Source organism: Corvus cornix, chromosome 1 (assembly GCF_000738735.6).
Source record: "Corvus cornix cornix isolate S_Up_H32 chromosome 1, ASM73873v5, whole genome shotgun sequence".
Classification (NCBI taxonomy): Eukaryota; Metazoa; Chordata; class Aves; order Passeriformes; family Corvidae; genus Corvus; species Corvus cornix.
This window is the reverse complement of record NC_046332.1, coordinates 559,932-583,463: the sequence shown is the minus strand read 5'-3', so window position 1 is coordinate 583,463 and position 23,532 is coordinate 559,932. Positions and strand designations below refer to the sequence as shown.

Here is a 23,532-nt window from a genome sequence, read left to right as displayed (position 1 = left end):
CAGGGAAAGCTGGATACCCTTAGGGGGATGGTTTTCTGCCCCAGAAGTTCTTGTACCTCTGTGTGTGGGGACAGGCACAGGCACCCAAGAGGGATACAGCTGGATCCCCACCAGCACAGCTTTGGGCACCGGTTTGGATGGAGGATGAGCAGTTCCCTGTGTCTCTGTGTTCCCTAAAAGCTGCTGGGCAGGAAAGAGGCAGCAATTGTAAGAGGAAAGTGTATCCAGGCAAGCAGGAGGTCTGGGATGGAGGCAAAACATTTGTCACCTCCTGAGCCAAGAGGCTGCCCAGGGCAGTGGTGGAGCCCCCAGCCCTGGAGGGCTCAGAGCGTGGAAGATCCATTGCAGCCCCACTCGGCCAAGTGTCCAACACCCCACGGCACTGGGAAGCCAAAGGAGCAGAGGATTTCTGGGATGTGCTTCGGGTCCCCTGCTCTGCTTTTAGGGGAATCACAGGAGCAGAGGGCATTAATTAGAGGAGCTGTGGGGCTGTGCCTGTGGGGTGGCAGGGCAGGGCTCAGGGGAAACCACAGAGTGCTTACAGCCAGAGCCAACAGCCCGGCTCTGCCACCCCCCTCAGCTCAGCAGCTCTGCTGCAGCTCCTGGCACCAGTCTGGGCTGGACAAACGAGTTCATTCAACAGCAATTAGAGACTTGTAATGGACACAGAGAAACAGGCAGCTCTTGGGCGAAAATCACCTCCTGTGCTCTGAAACTGAGAGTGGTCATTAAACCACAGCGAGGTCACAGTGTCTGTGCTGCGGGTGCCACGTGCCCCTTTTTAAGGGCAAAAGCAATGAAACTCCTTTCCTGTTTTTTATGGCTGGAGCTCAGGCTTTCATACGTTTTTCAAATGCAAAGATAAAATCCGGCTCCCTTTCACTTTTCAACTGCGTTACAGGGGCTCTTCTCTCTGCTCTGAAACTGCAGCACTTTCCAAAAATACATTCAAGCTGTTCCTGACTGTGGCTTCCTCAGCTTCCAGCTGTTTGTACTTCTGAGAGTCAACAGCCGGCACGTCCAGACAAAACGCAACTCCCCCCAAATTCCCCAGTCTGGGTTGTCCCTGCGGGTGACCCTTGCAAGGGACATTTCCGTGCTGGCTCGGGAGCAGCAGCTGCCTGCACAGGGAGCAAAGCCCTCACAGAGGAGGAAAGCTCCTCTCCCCGTGCTGCCTTGGCCCTGGTATATTTTTTTGCTGCCTGAAAGGATCAGGAAATACATTCCTCTGGGATGAAGGAAAGCAGGGGCAAAAGGAAAAGCAGAAATCCTGCCTGCTTGCTGCAGATGATACGGGAATGGTGCTGGAATGCTGCTGGCTGCGCCATCAGCGATGCCCAAGCCCTGAGGAGGATGCTGTGCTCCTGCCACAGGGAATTTTGGCACTCTCACGGCAGAAATTTGTCAAGCTGGAGCTGGAAGGTGCAGTAGCATGGGCTGGCTGCTCAGCCCTGCCCCAGCATCGTGCCAAGGAGAAACAAACTAAGCTTGCAAAATGCCCCTATACTTGGGTTTTCTTGGATGATTCCTTAAAGGACTCCATTTCTTGGTGCCACTCGTTGCATCTCACATTTTTGCAATGAGATTTTATCTGTATGGAAGATTTTGCCCACAGAAGCTGTGGCTGCCCCTGGATCCCTGGCAGTGTCCAAGGCCAGGCTGGACGGGGCTTGGAGCAGCCTGGGACAGTGGAAGGTGTCCCTGCCCATGGCAGGGGTGGCACTGGATGGGCTTTCAGGTCCCTTTCAACCCAACTCATGCCGTGATTCCCTGAGTCCACTGGCATCACTTCCAGTCTTCCAGGGATGGAGGAGGCAGACAGGCTTCTGAGGAAGGAGAATGAAGCTCCCACACACTTTGCACCAGGAAGAGCATCCCCAGCCTGACCTTGGCCTGGGGAAATCCCCAGTTTCCCTGCACAGACATGAATAAATCCAGGGATGGCTGAGCAGGGCTCTGCAGGAAAGGAAAATGAAAGCAGCTTTTGCTGCCAGCTCCTGCTCTCCCCACCTGCTACTGCACCTGTGAGAAGGGCAGCCAGAGGTGCCAGCAGCCTGGGCTTATCCAAATACACCCCTGGAAACAGAGATAAATGACCTGCTCTGTGACAGAGAGGTTTTCTTTGTTTATTTTGAGGTGTCTGCAGAGTTTCCCTCTGGCTGTGAACAGGACCTGGCACTCCCAGCTCAGTAAAGTCAGAGAAGTTATTTTCATATTAGACAAACAAAGTGTAAAACCTCACAGCTTGCAAAAGGATTACTTTCCTTTTGACAAGGTCACGCTCCCCACAAACACTTCATTCTGCCTCTTGCAGCACGTGCGGGTCCCTCCAGGGACCCTATTTCCAGGAGTGTTAACATCACCAGTGGAGGGGCACCTTGCTCCCACTGAATGGGAGGATTATTTTTAGCTGCTGTTTGTGCCTGACTTTAAAGCTCCCTGGGGAAAATCCACATGTAGAGCCCAGCCCACTCCTGAAGCCTGTCCTTCCACTTTGCCCTCTTTGCTCCTCAGATCATGCCCTGTACTCCTAGGCTGCCTTTGGTGGTGTTTTGGAGCTTTAATGAGGCACCCAGAGCATCACAGCACCTTTTCCCAGAGAAAGAGCTCCATCTCCAGCACCCAGTGGGGGCCCACAGGAGAGCTGGACAGGGACTTCTGCAAGGGCAGGGAGGGACAGGACAGGGGGGAATGACTTTAAGAGGAAGGAGGGCAGGGACAGATGGGATATTGGAAAGGAGTTGTCCCCTGGGAGGGTGGGGAGGCCCTGGCACAGGGTGCCCAGAGCAGCTGTGGCTGCCCCTGGATCCCTGGCAGTGTGCAAGGCCAGGCTGGAGTAACCTGGGATAGTGGAAGGTGTCCCTGCAACATGGAGGGAAATAAGTTTTTGAAACCTCCTGCCAGTGAGGCTCAGGAGGAGAGCACTGAGGAGTGACCTGGTGTCCAGAGGGGTTGTGTGACAGCAAACTGGAGCCACCAGGGCTTGGACAGGAGCGGGACATGCAGACCTGCTTCCCATGAAATCCATGGGAGCTTGGATACGAGTGGGACACGCAGACCTGCTTCCCATGAAATCCATGGGGGCTTTGTCTCGAGGCATCTGTCAGTGGATGCCGAGTGCTGACACGGCAGGGAGGTTTGTCCCAGCCAGGAGGAAGAGTCCCTCAGTGTCACTCAGTGTCACTCAGCCCCTCTGGCATTTGGGAGACGTTGGGTTCTGTGTTTGGAGTGTCCCAAAGCAAACCTGCAGCGGGAGGGATCTGGGTGGCCAAGACAGGTCCTGCACACAAGAAATGCTGAGCAAGGACAGTGCTCCTGTTTCTGTCTGAGGCGTTGCTGAGAGCAGCTTTCCCCCTTTCAGTCCCTCTCCTTGTCACCCTCAGAGCTGCAGGACAGACACAGGCTGTGGCCCAGGAATACTGGAATATTGTGACAATACAGCTGCCTGGCTTGGGATGCAGCAACACCAGCAGATGGCAAAGCATGAGCTAAACTTTGGCTACACAGCAACTGGAGAGTGCTTCAAGTTCCTCACAATCCAGGACACAACTGCAAGAAATGGTCCAGGCTCATGGAGGCAGGATTAAACTGGAACTACTGGGAAAAAAAGCTGTTCTTGACTGAAAACAGTTTTTCCAGTATAAAAGCCTCATCCCCTCATCCCCTTCTTGGGTTCATGACAACTCCATGGCTTTGCTGTGATCAGCCCCCAAACAGGATTATTCAGGATACTCTGGTGCTAGAAACCTACCGACAGGCAGCAAAGTAGAGAAATAAAGATGTTCTGGGCTCGGAGTGACTAATTTACAAAAAAAAGATCAGAAGAGCAGCCCCACATTATCATTAATGTTAACACGAGCCCTTGCAGGAACTTCAAAGGAAGAATTCATCAAGAAAAGGTGAAGCTGAAATGTGGCTGTGGAATGAAAGATGTAGATGTGTCCTGGCTGGTGGGAGGAGGCAGATAAGTCTCCGAAGACACGGAGGGCTGGGTGATACCCGGTGTTCGCTGCGTGATGCCCACTGAGGAGGGTGGCCAGAAATGGAATCCAAGCTGCTGGTGCAGGAACACCTCAGCTGCCTCTGGGCAGAGCAGAGCAGAGCTTTTTGCATGGGCTGTTCCCATGCCGAGCCTGAAGGCATCTGCTGTGGGTAAGACAAATTTTTGGGGCTCTACGAGCTGCGTGGAAAAGCTCAGTTGATTTCTTCAAGTACTTGCAGCTTGTGGTTGCTCTGCTGGTAGATTTGTTCCTGCTTTGGACAGTCAGAAATCCTGGAACACTTCCAGGGATCCAGGGGCAGCCACAGCTGCCAGGGCCGGCACACCCCCACAGGGAACAATTCCTTCCCAGTATCCCATCCATCCCTGCCCTCTGGCAGTGGGAAACCATTCCCTGTGTCCTGTCCCTCCATGCCTTGTCCCCAGTCCCTGTCCAGCTCTCCTGGAGCCCCTTTAGGCACTGGAAGATCTCCCTTCTCCAGACTAACACCACCAGCAACTCCAGCCTGAATCCACAGCCCTTTGTGATGGAAAACCCATCACTTTTGCGTCCTTAGCCAAACACTGATTTACTCCAAGGGCAAGCCAGAGAAAGGGTCTTATATACATATATATGCATATGTACATCTTTAGATATACATACATACATACATATATATAAATTTATATATACACATACAGAAAAACATCCACGACACCGCAGATTTCCAACAAATCTTGGAGTGCTCCTGCAGCCCACATGTGTTACCCACAACAGCATCTGGCAAACTTTCTACAGAGGCTTTTATCTGAATTTTTAAAGCAGGGCCCCTTGCTGCTGCTGCTGGCGCTGATACCCCCATGGGACAGGTGTGGCTGGCCCCGGTGCCTCCCATTCTGCAAGGAGGGCAGAATTTGGCTATCATTTAGTGTATTTTCCTATTCTTATTTTTAACTTTCAGCAGATTCCAAGAGCTTTCTGAGGGGGATGGCAAAATGGAGAGAAATCCAAGAATTCAAGAAACTCACGTGCTGCAGATGGATACGTGGGTGCTCGGCCATGTGGGAGCGTTCCCACAGATCCCAGCCAGCAGAGCAGGGTGAAATCCTCCTGCTCTTTCTTAAATCAATATCCACCCATTCCCCCCTTCAACTCTTCCAAACTGCTCAGAGTGCAGCACTTGCCAGAAAGTGCAGCTGTTTTAGTTGGAAGTGCATTATTTTCTCTCAAGAGCCGCTTATGAAATTAATATTCCCATCAGCCCTAATGAAGAACTTTTCCCTACGATGGAGCGTGCCACCCTGGCATACTGAGCAGGCCCTGCCAACACAGACCATCCCCAAGGCTTCAGAGCAACTCAGGCTGCAGGAGGATCAGTCAGGCACACTGCATTTGGGATCACCTTTACTCCGCCAGGCGCAGAGCAGTTCCCAGCCCATCACCTCACAGCTCGTGTCAGCCAGGAGTAAATCACTGCATCCCCAAGCTGAACTGGTAAAACAGGTCGGGGAACCCCAAATCTCCACTCACTCCTGTGGAAATTCAGGCAGTGTCAGGAGAAGTGAAGAATTACTCTGCAGCGGTGCACAGACTTGTTTGGACAGGAAGGTTTTGATGCTGCCTCAAAGCACAAGTGCAAGGCAATGATACCACTCAGAGCATGGCCAAGACACCGAGATGAGCACACCTTCACCTCCTGAGCATGTCCCAGCAGCTTCAGCAGCATCCCAACCCACAGAAAGTGCCTCCTCTGCAAGCACAGCCTGTTCTCTTCGCTGCTGCCAACACGCCGGGACGCGCAGCCAGGGAAGCGCTGGGGAAGCTCCCGAGTTGTGCACTCCAGGCATGCACGGCCACTGCCTGGCCCTGCTCCCCAGCGGCTGCTGAAGAAGAGCTCCCAGCGTCTTCCAGGAGCCCACTGCTCGAATTTCAGAAATGTCATAGTAATTTAAAACGTCCAAGGACTGCTCCTGAAAAATCCTGCCAGGATAGACAGGTCTGGCTGCCTTTACCTGCCCAAGCAGCCTCTCATTGGCACCTGAAACATGGGGCTAAGTCCTTTTCTCCTATGGAAAAGGGTGTCCTTGTCTTCCAGGAGCCCAGTGATGGAATTTCAATTCTACCTCCAAAATTCAGGAATTCTCAGCTGCCAGCACAGACAAAGCTGGCTGCCCTTTACCTCCCCTGCAACCCTCTCATGGAAACATGAAAATCTGAGACTGCACCCTTCCCTTCCTAAGGAACAGATCCTGGTTCCAGTCCCTGTGGCTGACATTCTGGCTGCACCGCTGTGTGTGTGTGTGTGTGCAGAACCTCTCCTACCTCCTTCGGCATTTCCCGTGGGAAGAAGAAGTAGGGCAGGGCAGACACGGCCACCAGGCTGGCGGCCACCAGGAACCCGAGCCACCAGGCCCCGACCCAGCGCGGGTCCTTGTTGGTGAGCTGCACCTCAGCTGCAACACAAGTGGGGAGAGGGGCATCAGACCAATGCTGGGACAAGGGAGGGAGCCCAGAGCACCGAAGGGTGGCCCCAGTCACCCCCGACATCAATCAGCCCCAAGGTGGTGGCTCCCAACCCAGGGACCATCAGTTCTGGGGTCTGAGCAGCGTTTGCCGCCGATCATCCCAGCACTAAATCACATTTCATTGTCTCTTTCCTATTTCACTGCTGTCCCCAGGACGTCCAAAGAGCCACTCAGCCCTTTGGATGGAGACAGCTGGGACAGGGATGTCCTGGATGCCCTCTGCCCCACCAGCACAGGGCACAGAACCCACAGGAGGCTGGGAGCCCCTCTGCTTTAGGAGCTCTCCCAGGACCCGCTCCCTCACCTGCGCCGACTTTGTCGATGTCCACGTAGAACCTCAGCATGGCAGAGCCCAGCATGAAGGCCACCCCCGGGCCGATGACCGTCACAGAGAACAGGATTCCTGCAAGGTACGAGAGCGGGGAAGGGCTCAGCCTGGGGGAAGGGACCACGGGGACCAGGCTCTGCTGTGCCTGCCTCCAGCACAGCCCACTTCCCCGGCAGCTTTCTAATCCCCAAGAGGCACAGCCCCATGCTCCCTATACTCCCTTCACACACGGAATTCCCTTTGGCACGGCTCAGACCTTTCCTGATGCTTGTCTGCAGCCTCCTAGAAGGACTGCAATACTCCCAGGAATAAGATGTGCCCCTTGGCATCAGTAATCCAGGAAACACCAAGGTTTGTTACAAGGTTAAGGAGATAAAATTTATCAGTGAACTCTCCTCCATGAATTACTGATAAAAGAAATCCCCACATGTAAGATTCAACTCCTACCTGGTTTGGATCATATACCAGAGCAAAATTTGATGCTGTGCTTCCGTTTTTTAACAGTAATGACCTGTTTCTGATCTACCTTTGCTGTTCCATTCAGTTCAAAAGGCTGTCACAGGCAACAGCTGGGAGAGGACTAGAAGGACCTGCAAGGACCACCTTGTCCATCCCATCACCCTGGGACAGCCCTTTTGGGCCTGTGCCCAAGCTGTTCTGAAGGATACTCTCCCATCTCCTGGGTGGTTGAACCTGCTTTCCTTTGGGTTGTATCACTTTCCTAACATCTAAACAGAGTCCTCGTTGCTGCCCCTTAAGCCCACAGCTGCCACAGAGATCAGATTGTCCCTCTTGTCCTTCCTGAAGCCTTTTTGGAGGAGGATATGGTTACTAACTCCATCTCCAGGTTATCTCTCAGGCCAAAAACCCCAGCATCTGCCCCAAATGGTGCTTCCCAGCTCTCCTGCTCTCTAAGCCTGAAGCAGGTAAACTCTTTTTGCAGAAACTTTCCTGGCTCTGGGCAGAGCACAAGGGCTGTAACGAACCCTGCTCTCATTAATGCAAATTAGTCCTGGCTGGCCTTGCTGTCACCTCCACCCTGGCTTCTCCCCCTCCCAAGCAGCCCAGCCTTACCCAGGTAGAGGGGGGAGTTCCTCTCACTGGCGAAGTCGTCGATGTAGGAGATGCCGAAGGGCTGGATGGGCACGCCACCGATGCCCAGCAGTGCCTGGGCCATGAACATGACCAGGAGAACCTCGTGGTTCTCCCTGGAGGCGTGGGGGGTGCAGCTGGCAGCGCTCAGGTTGGCCCAGGCCCCCGGGGCCCTGGGCTGGCACAGGTCCGTGGTGTTGCTGAAGGTGCCTGCAGTGTCAAGGGGAAAGGTCTGAGGAGCTCGGTCTGGAGAAAGAACTTCTTCCTTTAGGCCCTGCAAGGGGCTCTGAGCTCTCCCTGGAGCCTTCTCCAGGTGAGCACCCCCAGCTCTCCCAGCCTGGCTCCAGAGCAGAGGGGCTCCAGCCCTGGGGCAGCTCCAGGGCCTCCTCTGGATTTGCTCCAGCAACTCCATGTCCTTATCTTATCCATAGGTGAAAGAAAATACAAAGAAGGTGCAAAGAGCACTCCACTGATGTTCACAGAGATGGGTTCACGTGCCATGAAAAGCCACCTTCATCAAGGAAGTGGAGCTGAGGTCACTCCCAGGACCTTTGACTGACCTTCCAATACAGGTAAATGAGCAAACCTGCAAATTTTGTGAGTGGCTACCCAGGAAATGAGAACTCATTTCACATTTTACTGCCTAAGTGAAAGTGCTGATTCTAGCACCCTCCTCTTCCTTGGAACCCCAGGCAAGGGGGTGGGGGTGCTCATAGCAGGATTTCCATGGTTGTGCCCCAAATCCTGTGGAATTCCAAGTGCTCAGACACGGGGCCACCTGCACCAGCACTGCTGAAACACCAACTCATTGTTTCCAAACTGGGGTTTGCAGCTGGCCCCTATGTGCAGCCAGCAGTTATTCACCTTTTCAGCCTTCCTTTGGTGTCTGCAGTTGCCTGAAACAGCTGCACTTCTTCTGATGAGCCAAACAAAAGCTCCTCAGTGGAGGCTTCTAAAGACTTGCTGGAGCTCCATGGCAGGAATTGGGAAGGTGGCAAAAAATTGGTTTTCTCCTTTCTTTCTTTTCTCATCCCTTCACTTTCCTTCAGAAAGAAAATCCCAAACCCACCGTGTCCCATTCCCTCCACGAGTGATTTAGACCTGCATGTTTCTCAAGGGAGGCTGATTATCTGGTGGGGTCTAAAACCTCAAAGGCAGCCCAGCTAGACCAGGGAAGGCAGGTGAGGTTGGATGTGCAGCAAAGAAGGGGAATCAGAGGCACAGCCTGTATTTTGATTGTTTTCCTGCCCTTTGCCGTGGCTTCATGGTTCTCATGTCCCCTGGCTCTGCTTTCCACCAAGTAGCTGTTGCCTCTCAAGGCTGAGATGATTTCATTCTTAGAAAAATAAGATTTCTTGAGGAGAAGCCAACAGCTTGCAGCTCGCAGCTCGCAGTGCCTGGAGGGAAGGTCATTTCACAGTGGCTCCCCACTGCCAGGGGGCAGGGGTAGATGGGATATTGGGAAGGAATTGTTCCCTGGCAGGGTGGGCAGGCCCTGGCACAGGGTGCCCAGAGCAGCTGTGGCGCCCCTGGATCCCTGGCAGTGTCCAAGGCCACGTTGGAGCAACCTGGGACAGTGGGAGGTGTCCCTGCCCATGGCAGAGGTGGAACACGATGGTTTTTAAGGTCCTTTTCAACCCAAACCATCCTGTCATCCTACTATTTCCTCCTTCTGCCCCAAAAGGCCTAAACCAAGTTTCTGGAGCACTTACTGGCCACAGACTGGTCGTACTCGTAGGGCCCTGTAATGAAGTGGGGCAGGGACATGAGGAAGCCGGCCAGGGACACGAGGATGGCCCCGCAGCCGATGAGGCGCGGCCGGTGCACGCGGCTGCCGAAGTAGCTGACAAAGACAATCAGCAGCGTGTTCCCAACCTGCAGGGACAGAGAGCGGGAATGTCTCCCAGGGAACGGGAGGAGCACGGGACAGCGCTCAGCAGGGACGGGGGGCTGGCGGGGCTCACCTCGTTGAAGGAAGCGAGCAGCCCTGAGGTCTGGCTGGAGAGGCCGTAGCGTCTCTCGATGGTGGAGATGGAGCTCTTCAGGTAGCCGGAGACCAGGAGCTGGGAGAGCTGCAGCAGCCCATGGCAGAACACAAAGAACTGCCAACACAAAAAGAGAGCCCCCAGCAGGGTCACCGAGAGCTGAGGGTCACTGAGAGCTGCAGCACGAAAAACTGCATCCCCCTCAGAAAGGCACCGTTATCCAACATAAACCTCTGACCACAAGGCTTGGAAATATCACCTCTGCTCTGCCACCAGTGAACTCTTCTGAAATTAGGTCAGAGCCATGAAATAGCCCTCTGCCAAAAAAAACCAACAGGGTCAGCATCTGCAGGGAGGCTGTAATTCCTTCAGCTGAGAAGTGGCTTTGGACAAACACATTCCTTCAGTTGGGATGGCGCCTGTTTGTGTTGGCCTTGTCCCTAGGATGCAGAGCAGAAGAGAGCTTGCACAACGTTCCTGCTCCCATTCAGCCAGAGGCAGGCAGCCATCCCCAGTGCTGGGAGCTTCTTCTGGGACAGGAATGAGCCCTTCCCAACACAGCAACAAACAACTCCTTGAGGCAAAGTCAGGAGAAGGTCAGGGAGAAGAATTCAGACTGCTTCCCTTCCCTTCCCTTCCCTTCCCTTCCCTTCCCTTCCCTTCCCTTCCCTTCCCTTCCCTTCCTTTCCGTTCCCTTCCCACAAAGCCCTAGATGTAAAAGACTCCTCCTTTGGAAAATGTGAAGGTTCTCTTCCACTTCCAGAAGAAAACCTTGTCAAAGTCCACCATCTCCCAGAAAATAATTTGGCCTCATCTCCATCCTCCCTCCTCCAGGTGAGCCATCTCCTTCCCTGCTGCCTTGTGGCTCTCCCAGACATCCTTCCAACCCCCAGAGGAGTTCAAATAACCAGCCTGAACAGCCACAGCCCACCCATCTCCCTGCAGGACAGGCTGCATGCCCCAGGCTCCTTCCAGAGCTGCTGCCCTCAGCCTTAGGTAATGCCCAGACCCTGAGGGCACCACTCCTGCTCTGTGTGTTTTGCACCAGCTCCCACCACAGAGAAGCTGCTCAGCCTGGCCTGGATTTCTGCTCTGTCTCGTTCTGATCCAGGCCTGAAGGGAGGTCACTGCCAAACTGGCCTGCTCTGTAAGCCCAGGGAATATCCACAGCACAGAAGGGGGCAAGGGGAAGGCCAAACCCCTGGGGTCCCTGAGAACTGTGGGGCTGGGATATGGTCACCACCTCCCAAGGGGATGGGCTGGCACAATGCACACCAGGCCACCATCCAGGACCATCCCTGTCCCAGGCTCATGTCACCACTGATGGATGCAACGTGCCTGGACTGGGGAAATGTCAGCCAGCCAGAGGAAAGCGTCCCCAGAGTCAGCTTTGCTAAAACTCCTACGTTCCTACAAGTCGCTGGCTGTGTCCAGGCTCTGCTTCCTGAACACATCAGATGCAAAGGCTGGAACCAGATCTGTTTATTCCAGGCATCCACAGCACACAGCCCACTGGCAATCCGAATCCAGGACCTTCATGGGTTTACAGCAGCTCAGCAGCTGCCCAGCACTGCCCCGTGTCCTCTTCAGCTCAAAAGGGGTTGGGAATCTGCTATTTTATTCTGCCCTGTCTGGGCAGAGTAAAGCACAGAAAGGAAAGATGGCCCTGCACAGGACCTGCAGTGGGTTGGGCAAGGACCCCAGTTCTGCCTCCAGGGGCTCTTTGCTCTCAGCATCAGTGTTCTGTCAGGAAAAGAAAGAGCAGACCTTTCCTGGCCTTTGGATCTGCTGGACTGCTGGGACTGATGGACTGCCCCAACAGGTGACCCGGACTGGTAGACACCAGCCTTTCCCAAGACCTTTTCCCTGACAGCAGGACAGACCATGGAGAGCCAGGAGCAGCCCCAGGGCTGGGTGGTCCTGGAAGGGAGCCCCAGCTCACAGCCCAGCACCTTTTCCCTGAAGGGCTGAGCTGTGCTCCTAATCCTTCCCTCTACATCCATGGAACTAAAGCAACTCAGAGAATCCAAGCACCGGCAAGGTATGGCTGCTCCCACCCCGCACGTGCAGGAGAATAGAGAAACACACTGCATCCCACACAGCCAGTAAATCACAGACCTGGGAATTAAACAACAACATTTCCTCTCCTGGTGGTCTGGAACAAAGCTTCTTCCAAAGGCTCCCATTGTTTGTAGCGCTGATAGTGCAGCTTGGCAGCAAAGCCTCCCCGGGAGGCTCTGAGAGCCCCACACAGCGTCCTGCCCAGCCCACACCAGGCAGTCCCCACCACACTCTTTCCACCTGTCTGGGGACTCTGGAGGGTATTTTAAGAGAGGGGGTTGTGCCTTAGCACCTGACAAAACCCTGTGCACTGGGCTGTGCTGGGCAAATGGGTCTGGGAGGAATCGGCTCCTTCCAGTTTAATCCAAACCAGTTTGGCTGGGCCTGTACTTGGAAAGGAGCTTAAAGTTCATTCAGTCCCCCCTGCCATGGGCAGGGACACCTTCCAGTAACCCAGGCTGCTCCAAGCCCCGTCCAACCCGGCCTTGGGCACTGGCAGGGATCCAGGGGCAGCCACAGCTGCTCTGGGCACCCTGTGCCAGGGCCTGCCCACCCTCACAGGGAGGAATTCTTTCCCAATATCCCATTTAAATCATAATGCTCCTTGAAGCCGAACAGGGCAGTTGTTAGCTATGCCCCTGCGCTGCATTTTGCCATGCGGTGGGTGGTTTTTGTGACACACTCTCTGGAGATATAAATACACACAAAAACTGCAGTGCTGTGATTTTTGGTCCTTCGGCCACTTCGAACACATCCAACCACATTGTGCAATGGCTCTGCGTTTCTGCAAGAACCATTCGAACCCTGGGCTGGAGGTTTTGTTTTCTGAGGAAGTCATTTAGAAACCGGACAGGGAGGCCTAACTTCTTGAAAAAAATCCCCAAGAGATGAGGGGAAAACATCCTGTGCTGAGGATAATTGTGGTCTTGGTGACAAGAGCTTCCTCTACATCTGCCCGGGACTGGGGGTTGCAACAGGAGGGTCTTTAAGGTCCCCTCCAGCCCAAACCAGTCTGAGGTAGATTTTAGGATCTACCTTCACAGGTAGAGCAAAATACAACTTGAACCTGCTCACAGAGCCGACTTTGCCCCCTCAGTGGTTTAACCTTTGAACCCCTTTAAAATATCTCCTGAGGGAAAAATCAATGGGGTTATATCTTTATGGATAATGTTGCTGGCAAGTCAAGAAAAACCAACAAAAAGCACCAGATAAAAACAGCTGAACGGGCTGAAGAGAGGATTGGGGAAGAAGCCTCAGGATACGCCACTGTGCCTCCAACCTCTGTGCTCTGGTGGCCTCTGCCTCAGTGACTCACTTTCCTCCTGCCACATGGGATGAGGGTGATTATCTCCACCAGCACTTGAAGAAAAACCCTCAAAACCCCAAAACTTCCCCACAAAAGTGACAGAGAAATCTTAAGCTTTTAAGACTGACTGTCATCTTTTGCTCTCTGGCCTGGTGAGATTCTCTAATGAGCCAGGTAATTGGCTTCCAACTACACTGAATGTAGTTATAAACTGATGTTAAGGCTGCCACTACTAATAAAAAGGAATTATTGAGCCAGAAAGGAATGGAGTAGATGTTGCAAGACAGAGGGAGCCACTCCAGGTGCAGCCTGTGGTTCTGCAGAGCTCCTCAAACACTCACCTGGAGGGCTGGAGGTTGCACCAAATCCAGGAGGATGTAAGACTTTGAAGAAAGGCTTCCCACTGACAAAGCCAGAGCTGGATGGGATATTGGGAAGGAGTTGTTCCCTGGGAGGGTGGGCAGGCCCTGACACAGGGTGCCCAGAGAAGCTGTGGCTGCCCCTGGATCCCTGGCAGTGTCCAAGGCCAGGCTGGACAGGGCTTGGAGAAGCCTGGGCTAGTGGAAGGGGTCCTGCCCATTGCAGGGGGTGGGACTGGATGGGCTTTGAGGTCACTGCAACCCATCCCATGCTGTGATTCCCTGGAGTTAAATCCTGCAGGAGCTGGGAGTTAAACCTGCATTGAAACATCCTTGCCCCACCACTGGCTTTGGGATGGAGACAGCTCCACGCCAAAGGTGCTTTTGCCATAAGAAACACAGGGAGCATTTCCCAAATACACTTGGTACCCAGAAATCCTCTCAATGCCTCCTGCAGGAAGCTGAACTCCTCTTTCCCAGGCCAGTGATCCGAGGAGAAAGCAGGAGGTGTTTACCTTGATACTGAGAAAGGGGCTCCTGCAGAGTGTTTTCCGGGCCACGTCCGGGCAGCTGCTCCTTGGAGCCGTACTTGTCATTCTGTCAGCCTGTCAAAAACAAATCATTCAGCACAATGCTCAGTTGCTGGGCCCGGATTCCCTGTGCTCAGCAGGCAAAAAATCCTGTCGTGCTCTGCCAACACCCCCACAGCAGGCACACGGTCTCCCAAGCAATCACTAATTATTCCTGGGTTTCCTTTGCTCCGAGCACTTTAACTCTGCAAAGCCGCAGAGCAGCCTGCAAAATGTTAAACACCAGAGGTGCGGGAGGTGGAACGCTGCTCAGCAGAGCCAAGGACAATGTTGTGCAAACATCACTGGGGTCGGTGTGACGTCCTTATCAATGGCCTCGGTGATGGGGCACAGGGCACCGTCAGTCAGCTGGCAGCAGACACGAGACTGGGAGAGCAGCTGGCAAAGCTGATGGCTGTGCTGCCATCCAGAGGTACCTCAGCTGCCCGGAGAAATGGGCACTGGAGGATCCCAGTGGGCTGCAGAACCTCACGAAGCTCAAGCGGACGCAGTGCAAAGTCCTGTCCCTGCCATGAGCAGGACCCAGCCTCTGCATTCCTCAGGAGGGATTCCCTGCAGGCTCAGGGGCAGCAGCTCCTGCCTGCACAAGGGGGCTCATCCCTGCATGTGCTGGGCTCTGATGGATTGAAGCCCTCCTTTCCTGCATCCCATTTTCACCCACGGCGTTTCTGCATCTCCCCGGAAGAACCCCTCCACGCTCGCTTTCCCAGGCACCACCTAACCGGAGCCACGCAAAGCGGTTCCAACCCGTGGGAAGCCAGCACGCCGCTCCCTGCCCGCACATCTCCTTCCCTCCTCTGTGGCCGCTCAGCCTCTCCTCCCCGAGGGACCGCTGGTGCCTTTGTCGGGTTCAGTACCCAGGCTTCCTGCTCAGGAAGCTGCATTGTTTGGAGGCACGTTAAACCCATTAGGCTTTAACTTGTTGTTCAGCACACTCTAATAGATGTTTTCATCTCCGCAGCAAATGGGGTGAAAGGCTTCCCGTTATTATTTTGTGTAATTCTATTTCCCCCATGATGAGAAGCAAAGGAGCGAGGACCCGCAGCCTCGAACAAATTAACAAAGGCGGGGTTGATGTAACTTCGAGCAGGAGGAGACTGCCTTAACCGTGGTGTTTATAAACCCTTCAGCACGGAGCACAGGAGAGGTGAATTCCAGAGGGGACCGGCACGAGTTACGAGCTCCACTGCAGCCTCTGCAAAAAGCAGTTGCTGCCCTCAGCCCCATTCCAAGAGATATTGCTACAACAAATCCAGGATGGGATCAATAAAGTGAATTTGATCGTAAATGAAAGCAGCAACAAAAGCTCCCCTGGCCCCTGGAGGGTTCGGCAGTGCTGGGGCAGAGGCACCTGCCTGGCTGCAGCCCACGGCGCCCTGATGAATTATTGACAGCTCCTCGGAAGCTCAGGGGTTCACAGGCAGGAGAAAAAGGGTGGAAAACCAAAGGCAGGAAACCCAAAGGAGCCCGAGCCTGGATATCCAGGGATGGGAATGCTCATGGAGCTGGAAGCCACGGCAGGCTGGATGCCCTGGTTAGCTGTGTTAATGCCTTTGTCAATCAAACCCAGTGGTGTGCCGGAGTGCTCCGGTCCTCCTGCCCATCCTTTCCAGCTCTCCTTTCCATGTGTGGAAGGCGGAGGGTGGCTGACCCCCGAGGCAACGCTCAGCAGAGATCTGAAACGCGGCAGGGTTTGCCAGCAGATCAAACTGAGGATAAACCCATTGCCCTCAGATCCCAGCCATCCACAGCTCTCCTTCAGGAACAAAATGAAACAGAAAAGTACTTTGATCCAGCGCAAAGGACAAGGAACACATCAAATAAAAACACAGATAAGGCTTAACTGATTTAAAAAACCCCCAAACATGGAGACAGCAGCAGGTTAAGGTCAGTCTGGTTCTTGTTGCCTTCGGCTGGATGGAGGCCAGCCGTGGCAGTATCCCCTGCGAGTGGCACTGGCTTGGCACGAGCCAGGTTTTCCATCCTGGACAACTCCGGATGGAGAGAAGGAATTCCTGGTGCCAAGAGAGTGCCGCTCTCTTGGAGCTCTCAGGGATGCCCTTCGCCTTCTCCCCCCCAGTTCCAGGGGTGTGAAATCCCTTTGTTAGGGAGACCTGACCCGAGCGGCTGGTGGGGCCGGCACTCCGGGTGCCAGCAGGGGCGGCAGGGTGTGACAGGGAGCAGCGTCACGGACCCTGACACGGAGCCCCTGGAAAGCAGCACTGCGCCCTCAGGAAGCAGAACGCCGCGTCCTTGTGCGCCTGCAAGTGAGCCCTCCGGGGAAACTGCTTCTCCCATCCCCCCAGAGGTGCCCACAGGCATGCTTGGGAGTCCGGGGAGGTGCACAGGCGGCCAGGCTTCCCCGAGGGTCACCTCTGATGTGGGCACTGCAGGGGACCCCAAGCAGCAGCTCCCACACAGCCACGGGTTTCACTCCAGGGAAGGTGATGGATGGATGGATGGATGGATGGATGGATGGATGGATGGATGGATGGGTGGCTGTTCAGAGGGCAGAGGTGCTGCAGATCCAGCTGCTGCTATTCCTTCAGCTACAGGTGCAGGATTTGTCCTCAAAGCCCAGTCTTCTTCCCAGTGCTGTCCTGGGTCACTGCACCCCTCAACAAGGCCTGGCATGGCAAACCCTGGGTGCAGAGGGGGAGCTGAGCTCAGTCCCACACCAACTGCTGGCACTAAAATAGTGCCGTGGATCCAGCCTCGCCTGCCTGACAGCTCCTCCCTGCTCCTGGGAGACTGCAGAGAGCTGCAGGCTGGGGAATAACCTGGCTGCTTTGGGATGGGAGGGACCTTAAAACTCACCCAGTCCCACTCCTGCCATGGGCAGGGACACCTTCCACTGTCCCAGGCTGCTCCAAGCCCCAATGTCCAGCCTGACCTTGGACACTGCCAGGGATCCAGGGGCAGCCACAGCTGCTCTGGGCACTCTGTGCCAGGGCCTGCCCACCCTGCCAGGGAACAATTCCTTCCCCATAGCCCACCTGTCCCTGCCCTCTGGCAGTGGGAAGCCATTCCCTGTGTCCTGTCACTGCCTATACCCGGGCTAATCCCACAAACCTTTGCAGCACTGATTAAGATGCTCCACTTGTCCCCACACCACCCTTTCTTTGACACCAGGGCAGCAGAAATGCCCCAAACCCCGTGTGGGACCTGCACCATGGTCCTGGCTGTGAGAGCAGGGGTCTGGGCTGGGTGACAGCACCCTGTCCCCTTCCCGAGGACATGAATCCCTCCAACACCTTTATTAGCAGCTGCTCCCGTTAGCTGAGCACGGAGAGGCACACGCTGGGCTCAGCAGAGCATGAGCAAATAACAGCCGATGTAACACAGCAAATTAAACCCCAGCAGGGACTCGAAATGCCAGCAAATATTCCGTAATCTGTCTTCCTTCCTTCTGCTGAATAATTTTCCCTCACTGGCAGCGAAGCTGGGATGGTGTCAGGGTGTGTATTTATGGGTGTGCCTGGGGTAAAGGGGGAGCTGGCTCGTGAAAATCTGGGTGCAGAGATGCTTTATAACACAACAGAAGGAAAAGACAGTGGATACACATCATCCCCTCCTGGAGAAAGACAGAGGGAATAAAAAGGGTTGCAGAGACGTACCCAAGAGCTGTTTCTATCTTGCACCAAGAGGCAAAAAGAAAGCAAAAATGAGATTGGCCCAGCTGAGTGACTCTGTGTAATGAGAAATGGGCCACAGATGACACATCCCAGAAATCTTACACGAAGTTAGACAAACAGGAAAATGTTACTGGAGGTTAAAAATTAGATGAAAAAGGAAAACTGGTGTTGAAACACAGGACATGCAAGCACAGGCAATGAAGGAGAGGCTCCAGCCCTGTCCTGGTACCCCTCTGCCTCGGGAAGGATGAAACCCTGCTCCCTGTGTGTGTGCTGAGGTTTCCCAGAGCTCCCTGCCCTCCCTGGCACCCCCTGCCAGGGCTGGAGCCCTTCCTGGACGGATCCTCACCTGCTCCAGCAGTGCAGGATGTGGGGAAGGCATTGGAGCTCACCTGGCAGCATCAAACCAGAGATGGGAGCTCTCACCCCACCCCCTGGGCATGGGGCAGCCACAGCTTCTCCGGGCACCCTGTGCCAGGGCCTCACCACCCTCACAGGGAACAATTCCCTCCCAATATCCCATCTAATTCTGCCCTCTGGCAGTGGGGAGCCATTCCCTGTGTCCTGTCCCTCCAGCCCTTGTCCCCAGTCCCTCTCCAGCTCTCCTGGAGCCCCTTCAGGCCCTGCAAGGGGCTCTGAGCTCTCCCTGGATCCTTCTCCTCTCCAGGTGAGCACCCCCAGCTCTCCCAGCCTGGCTCCAGAGCAGAGGGGCTCCAGCCCTGGAGCAGCTCCGGGGCCTCCTCTGGACTCTCTCCAGCAGCTCCAGGTCCTTGTGCTGCTGGCCCCGGGGCTGGGGCAGCTCTGCAGGTGGGGTCTCACCTGAGCAGGGCAGAGGGGAAGAATCCCCCCCTCCCCTGCTGCCCACACTGTGGGATCAGCCCAGGGTTAAGGGTTTCTGGGCTGGTTCATGTCCAGCTTCTCAGCCACCAGCAGCCCCAAATCCTTCTTGGCAGGGCTGTTCTCCATCCATCCATCCATCCATCCATCCATCCACCCCTGCAGGAAGCAGCACCCATCGCACCTGGGGTGACATTTCCTTCCAAGGGGAAAGCGCCCCGGAGCAGCCGTGGCTCTGGGAGGGCAGGGAAGGAATCCCGGAGCCTCTGGCTGTGGGAGATGGCTCTGCAGTTACATAAGCAGGGAGGCTGGCATTGCATAATTCCATGAATCATTCACTTTGCTTTGCTTTCAGAGGCTGCCCAGGGCTGTGGAGCTGTCGGGGTCTGCAGCCACCCTGAGACCCCTCCTCACCCTCTGCTCCTGCTGCTTCCCAGGCTCTTCTGGGGTGCCTCCCCTTCCGTGCACCAGCAGCACCCATTAACTGCTCCTGCCCTCGTTCCTGCCCCGTGGCCTGTGGGTTTGTGCAGTGGCTCAGGGGTTTCTAAGACATTTGCCAAACCAGGATCTCCCGGCTCTGCCAGTTTTACTCCTTCCTGCTAAGGTTGTATGTGGTATTTTGAGTACAAAAGTCACCCCTGTCTTCAGGATCGAGCCAGATGCTGAACATGCACCCCCTTGCCCTGGGATGGGCAGATGTGGCTGTGCTGCAGAAAAGCCTCATCTTGTGTCCTCGGTGGGGATTTTCTATTTTAGCACCACCTCCTCTGTGTTTGGCAGGGAAACTCTACCTTTTTCAGGCAGCTCCAACCCCTGGAGAGGAGTTAAAGTGCTGAATGAAGGACGAAGAGCCCAATTCCAGCAGGGATCTGCCTCTCCACAGGCTGCAGGCAGTGCTTGGCTCTGTGGACAAACACCTGCCAAGAGAAGCCTGAAGGGAAGTGATCCCAAACCACACTTTTCCTGATTTGGGGTTTCATACACCATAAATACCTTCCTGATGTTTTTTTCCCTCTGCACTTCACTGCTGCTTGGACAGGAGTGAAGACTGAGAAAAACACGTGTTTTGTGCCGAGTCCTCCTGAAAGCTGTGAGAGTTTGCAGTGCAAGGAGCAGCTGGAGGAAACAGGCAGAGCCAGAGTGGCTCCAGGGACACAGACACCTCTGGTGAGAACTTTTTGAAGGGGAAGCTGTGGCAAAACAAGGAGCAGAAGCCCCTGCAACAGCCCCATGCCTTGAACACACATCCTGAGTGGAAACCCCAGCAGTTCCCTGGAGCTGAGCCCTCCTGGAGCAATCCAGAGCTGTTTGCTATTTATCATCTATAACTTCTAAAAAAACAGTCCCAACAAACTCCATCTGCACTCATGGCCTGCCCAGGACCACAGACCTGCTCCCCACGCTGAGTATTCCATGAGGAGCAGCCACACCCTAATCCTAAACATTTATTTCCAAGGGACATTGAAGGGCAGCTCTTTTCTCCCTCCATACTAACCCAGGCATTAACAACCAGAGCATCCCCAAATTTTGGGGGTGACCACTAAAAATTGCTTCACCAGGAGCTGTGAATAACACCAGCCACCTGCAAGCAAAAGGGATGGACGGAAGAGCAGGAGCAGGGAAATGCTGCTGCCAGGAAAGGGAACTGAGTAGAGCTTAGGAGAAGTGAGAAAATTCCTTAGCCAGCAAGAGGGGAGCTGGCTGTGAACAGCAGAGGAAACGCTGTGGGTGGGAGAGACCTGGTGACATCTCTGGGTGATGATGGACAAGAAGCAAGTGCTGGAGTGAAGCCCCAGCCCAGAGCAGCTGCTGGGGGCTGGAGCTGGCACGGGAAAAGGAGGAAACGCTGGTATTCTGGGCAGCAGGGGGAATTACTCAATGTCCTTCCATTATTTAACGTTACTGGACTGCACTGGCATCTGTACACTCAGAGGGAACACGAAGTCCACTGAAAGTGGAGATTATTTTCTGGAAGTGCCCCGACCCACAGCTGGAGCCACAGCTGGCCCCAGCCAAGCTGCCTGACAGCAACAAGCCCTTTCCTGCATTCCTGGGCGTGATCTTGTCCAGGGGTGTCTCCAGCCATGCACTCCTGATTTTCCCTGGATGACACCTCAGAGCCTTGCGGTGTTCAAATCATGTTTCAAGCCAGGAATTCCCCTCACCGCATGCTGAGCCTCCCACACTGCCTCCATTTCCTTAGAAAATCACCTTTTCCAAAGCTGGGGGGCAGTGACAGGTGCTGAGATGGGAGATGAAGCTCCCGAGCCATCCCTCAAATCCACATTCAGCCACATCGTGGCTCAAGCCACAGAACATTTAACCCACCTGCAGCCAGGGCACATGTGGCAGGTCCAGGGTAGAGCACAGTGCAGACCAGCACCCCCAGTGATCCACTGGGAAAAGACTGGGAGCCAGGAACCACAGAGGAAGGGAGGCTGCGATCTAATTGTGACCAGAGCAAGGTCCCCAGAGAGCCCCGGGCTGCTACAGGGAAGAGGCCAAGCAGCCCTGCAGGGGTCGGGCGCTCAGGTGAGCCAGGACGGGGCATTGCGGAGCCTGGAAATGCCACCTGTGCCCAGCAGGACGTCTGGAAAACAGGGGGAACTGGGAAAGTAGGAGGGGACGCAGAGAAACGAGAGCGGGCTGTGAAACAAGCGCAGAACAATAAGGAGCAGGAGGCTGGCAGACAGGGGGGCTCTCACAGCCACACTGGGGCCAGGGGTTCCTCAGGAGCCTTCAGAAGCTTTCTGAGGGAATTGGCCAAAGCAGGGAGGAGCTTTGGATGTGTCTGTGCTTCCAAGGTGGTGGGAGAACCTCGCTCAGGCTGCACGGCTGAACAGCCAAGGAAGGGTTTGGGTTGAAAGGGACCTTAAAGCCCATCCAGTGCCACCCCCTGCCGTGGGCAGGGACACCTTCCACTATCCCAGGCTGCTCCAAGCCCCGTCCAGCCCGGCCTGGGACACTGCCAGGGATCCAGGGGCAGCCACCACTTTTTGGGACATGCAGTGCCATTCCCTTCTGGGAAGTGTCATTCCCATCCAGGGTTATCCTTGCCCCTGGATTCCCATCTCCAGAGGGGCTGGAATCAGAGGGCTGCAGCAGCCCACACACAGGATGGGACGGACGTGTGCCCACCCCATCCCTGCAGACTGGTCCCACTGTCCCCATGCCCAGCAAGGACACCACAGCTGCCACCTGACAGCAGCAGCAAGTGTGGCCAATCTCACCCCAAACTTAAAATCTGTGTTCCAGGGAGGACAGGCTGTTCCCGGGGCTGACTCCCGGGGGATATGCTCACGCCAAAGGCTTTAAGGGACACAGCAGCTCCCCCATTTGCAGGACCCGGCAGAAATCAAGCAGCCTGCTGCTCCCAGACCCTGCAGCCAAGGGCAAGCTCAGCAGGGCGCTGGCAGAGGCAGCAGCTCAGCCCTGACCCCAGACCCTTCCATGTCTCTAGGACCGTATGGATCAGTTCTCCTCCCAAGCAGTGCCCTGCTGGAGAGGCTGGGCTCAGCCAGGCTCTCCCTGTGGCAGCAGGCACAGGTCAGAGCCACGGCTGCCCGGCATCTTCCCAGGATCCGGGCTGCAAAGAGGCATTGCCATTAGAGGAGAAGTGAAAGCATAAGAGAAACCCACCGTGGCAGCCTCAGGCATTGGGAAAACTGGGAAAATTCCCTGTGACGGGAGAACTAAGGGGAGCTGCCTCACCGGGGGAAAAAAAAACCTCCTCAAATAAATAAGCACAAGCAGAGAGGAAGCGACAGAACACACGTGCAGAAGGCTGACAGGGGACAGGCGTGGAATCACTCCTCATTTTTTCCCCTTTGAAGCTGCTCCTGAGCCTCAGCGGGTCAAGGAGCAAAACCAGCGGGGAAAAGCAGCGTGAGAAAGTTCACCTGTCCCGGCCCCGAGCCCGGCCCCACAGCCATCCTCCGCATCCCCTGGCAGCGAGCAGGTGCTGCCATACTCACAGTTCCAGGGCTCTCCCGATCCTCATCCCACTGGCGCTGGGAGCGAAAGTTTTCCTCTGCCCGCAGAGCTGGGGCCATTCGCTCTTTCCCTGCCCAGGATGGGTGTGGGTGTGTGGAGGTGGGGCTTCGGCACTTCTAAAACCCAGAGCACGTTTCAATCCAAACTTTTGCAATCACTTTCAATAGGATTTCTTTTATTTTTGTTTTTGCTTTCTCCTGAGGCTGCAATCCCAGAATGACAGAGCTGCCCGTGCGGTTTGCTGAGCCAGGGCTTTGCGAGCTGCTTCTCCAGTCCCTGTCCCACTCCAAACTGGGCTTGGCTTTCCCTCCATCCCCCGGATCCAGCCTCCTCTCCCCTCCCTGCAAGGGTCCCATTCCTCCAGGGCAGTTTCCTTCCGTTCATTTTCCTGTTCAATTTGCTTTATCTGCATTTTTTTTTTTTTTGGTGTAAGTTTTGAAGCTGTAGTGTAATCCTGGGATTTGGGACAGGGAAACTTTGTTTGTCTAACCCCAGACTATTTATTTTCAATGCCTCCCCAGTACTCCCTTGCTCTGAGCACTAAGGCTTTTCCGGAGGAGAACTGGAGAAGTTAACAAACAGGCAGCCTCATCCAGCCCTGCCCTCTGGCAGTGGGAAGCCATTCCCTGTGTCCTGTCCCTCCAACCCTTGTCCCCAGTCCCTCTCCAGCTCTCCTGGAGCCCCTTTACGCAAGGGGCTCTGAGCTCTCCCTGGAGCCTTCTCCTCTCCAGGTGAGCACTCCCAGCTGTGCCAGCAGACAGGTGCACAAACACAGGCGAGCTTTGCCAGGGCAAATGCACGTTTGGATTTCGTAAAGCTGCAGCTTGGAGACCGGGACAGC

General features: G+C 55.0%; 1 protein-coding gene and 1 long non-coding RNA gene across 3 annotated transcripts in view; one reads left to right on the top strand and one right to left on the bottom strand.

Moving 5' to 3' along the window:
• Positions 1-9,716, top strand: part of LOC104698117 — a 65,710-nt gene extending 55,994 nt beyond the window's left edge. Inside the window, exons 8-10 of one of the 2 annotated variants that reach the window (XR_005602304.1) lie at positions 6,659-6,915; positions 8,357-8,497; positions 9,610-9,716. This is a non-coding gene — a long non-coding RNA (uncharacterized LOC104698117). Of the gene's footprint in view, positions 1-4,941; positions 6,308-6,658; positions 6,916-8,356; positions 8,498-9,609 lie in introns of those variants that run through there. The other variant, XR_005602305.1, reaches the window with a different exon arrangement.
• Positions 1-22,960, bottom strand: part of SLCO2B1 (solute carrier organic anion transporter family member 2B1) — a 34,615-nt gene extending 11,655 nt beyond the window's left edge. The window contains exons 1-7 of the mRNA XM_010413290.4: positions 22,673-22,960; positions 14,152-14,241; positions 9,890-10,027; positions 9,638-9,800; positions 7,908-8,135; positions 6,810-6,908; positions 6,303-6,433 (exon numbers count right to left, since the gene is read on the bottom strand). Of these exons, the coding sequence (XP_010411592.1) occupies positions 6,303-6,433; positions 6,810-6,908; positions 7,908-8,135; positions 9,638-9,800; positions 9,890-10,027; positions 14,152-14,241; positions 22,673-22,750 (927 nt within the window). The 5' untranslated portion in view covers positions 22,751-22,960. The remainder of the gene's footprint in view (positions 1-6,302; positions 6,434-6,809; positions 6,909-7,907; positions 8,136-9,637; positions 9,801-9,889; positions 10,028-14,151; positions 14,242-22,672) is intronic.
• Positions 22,961-23,532: the final 572 nt, after the last annotated feature.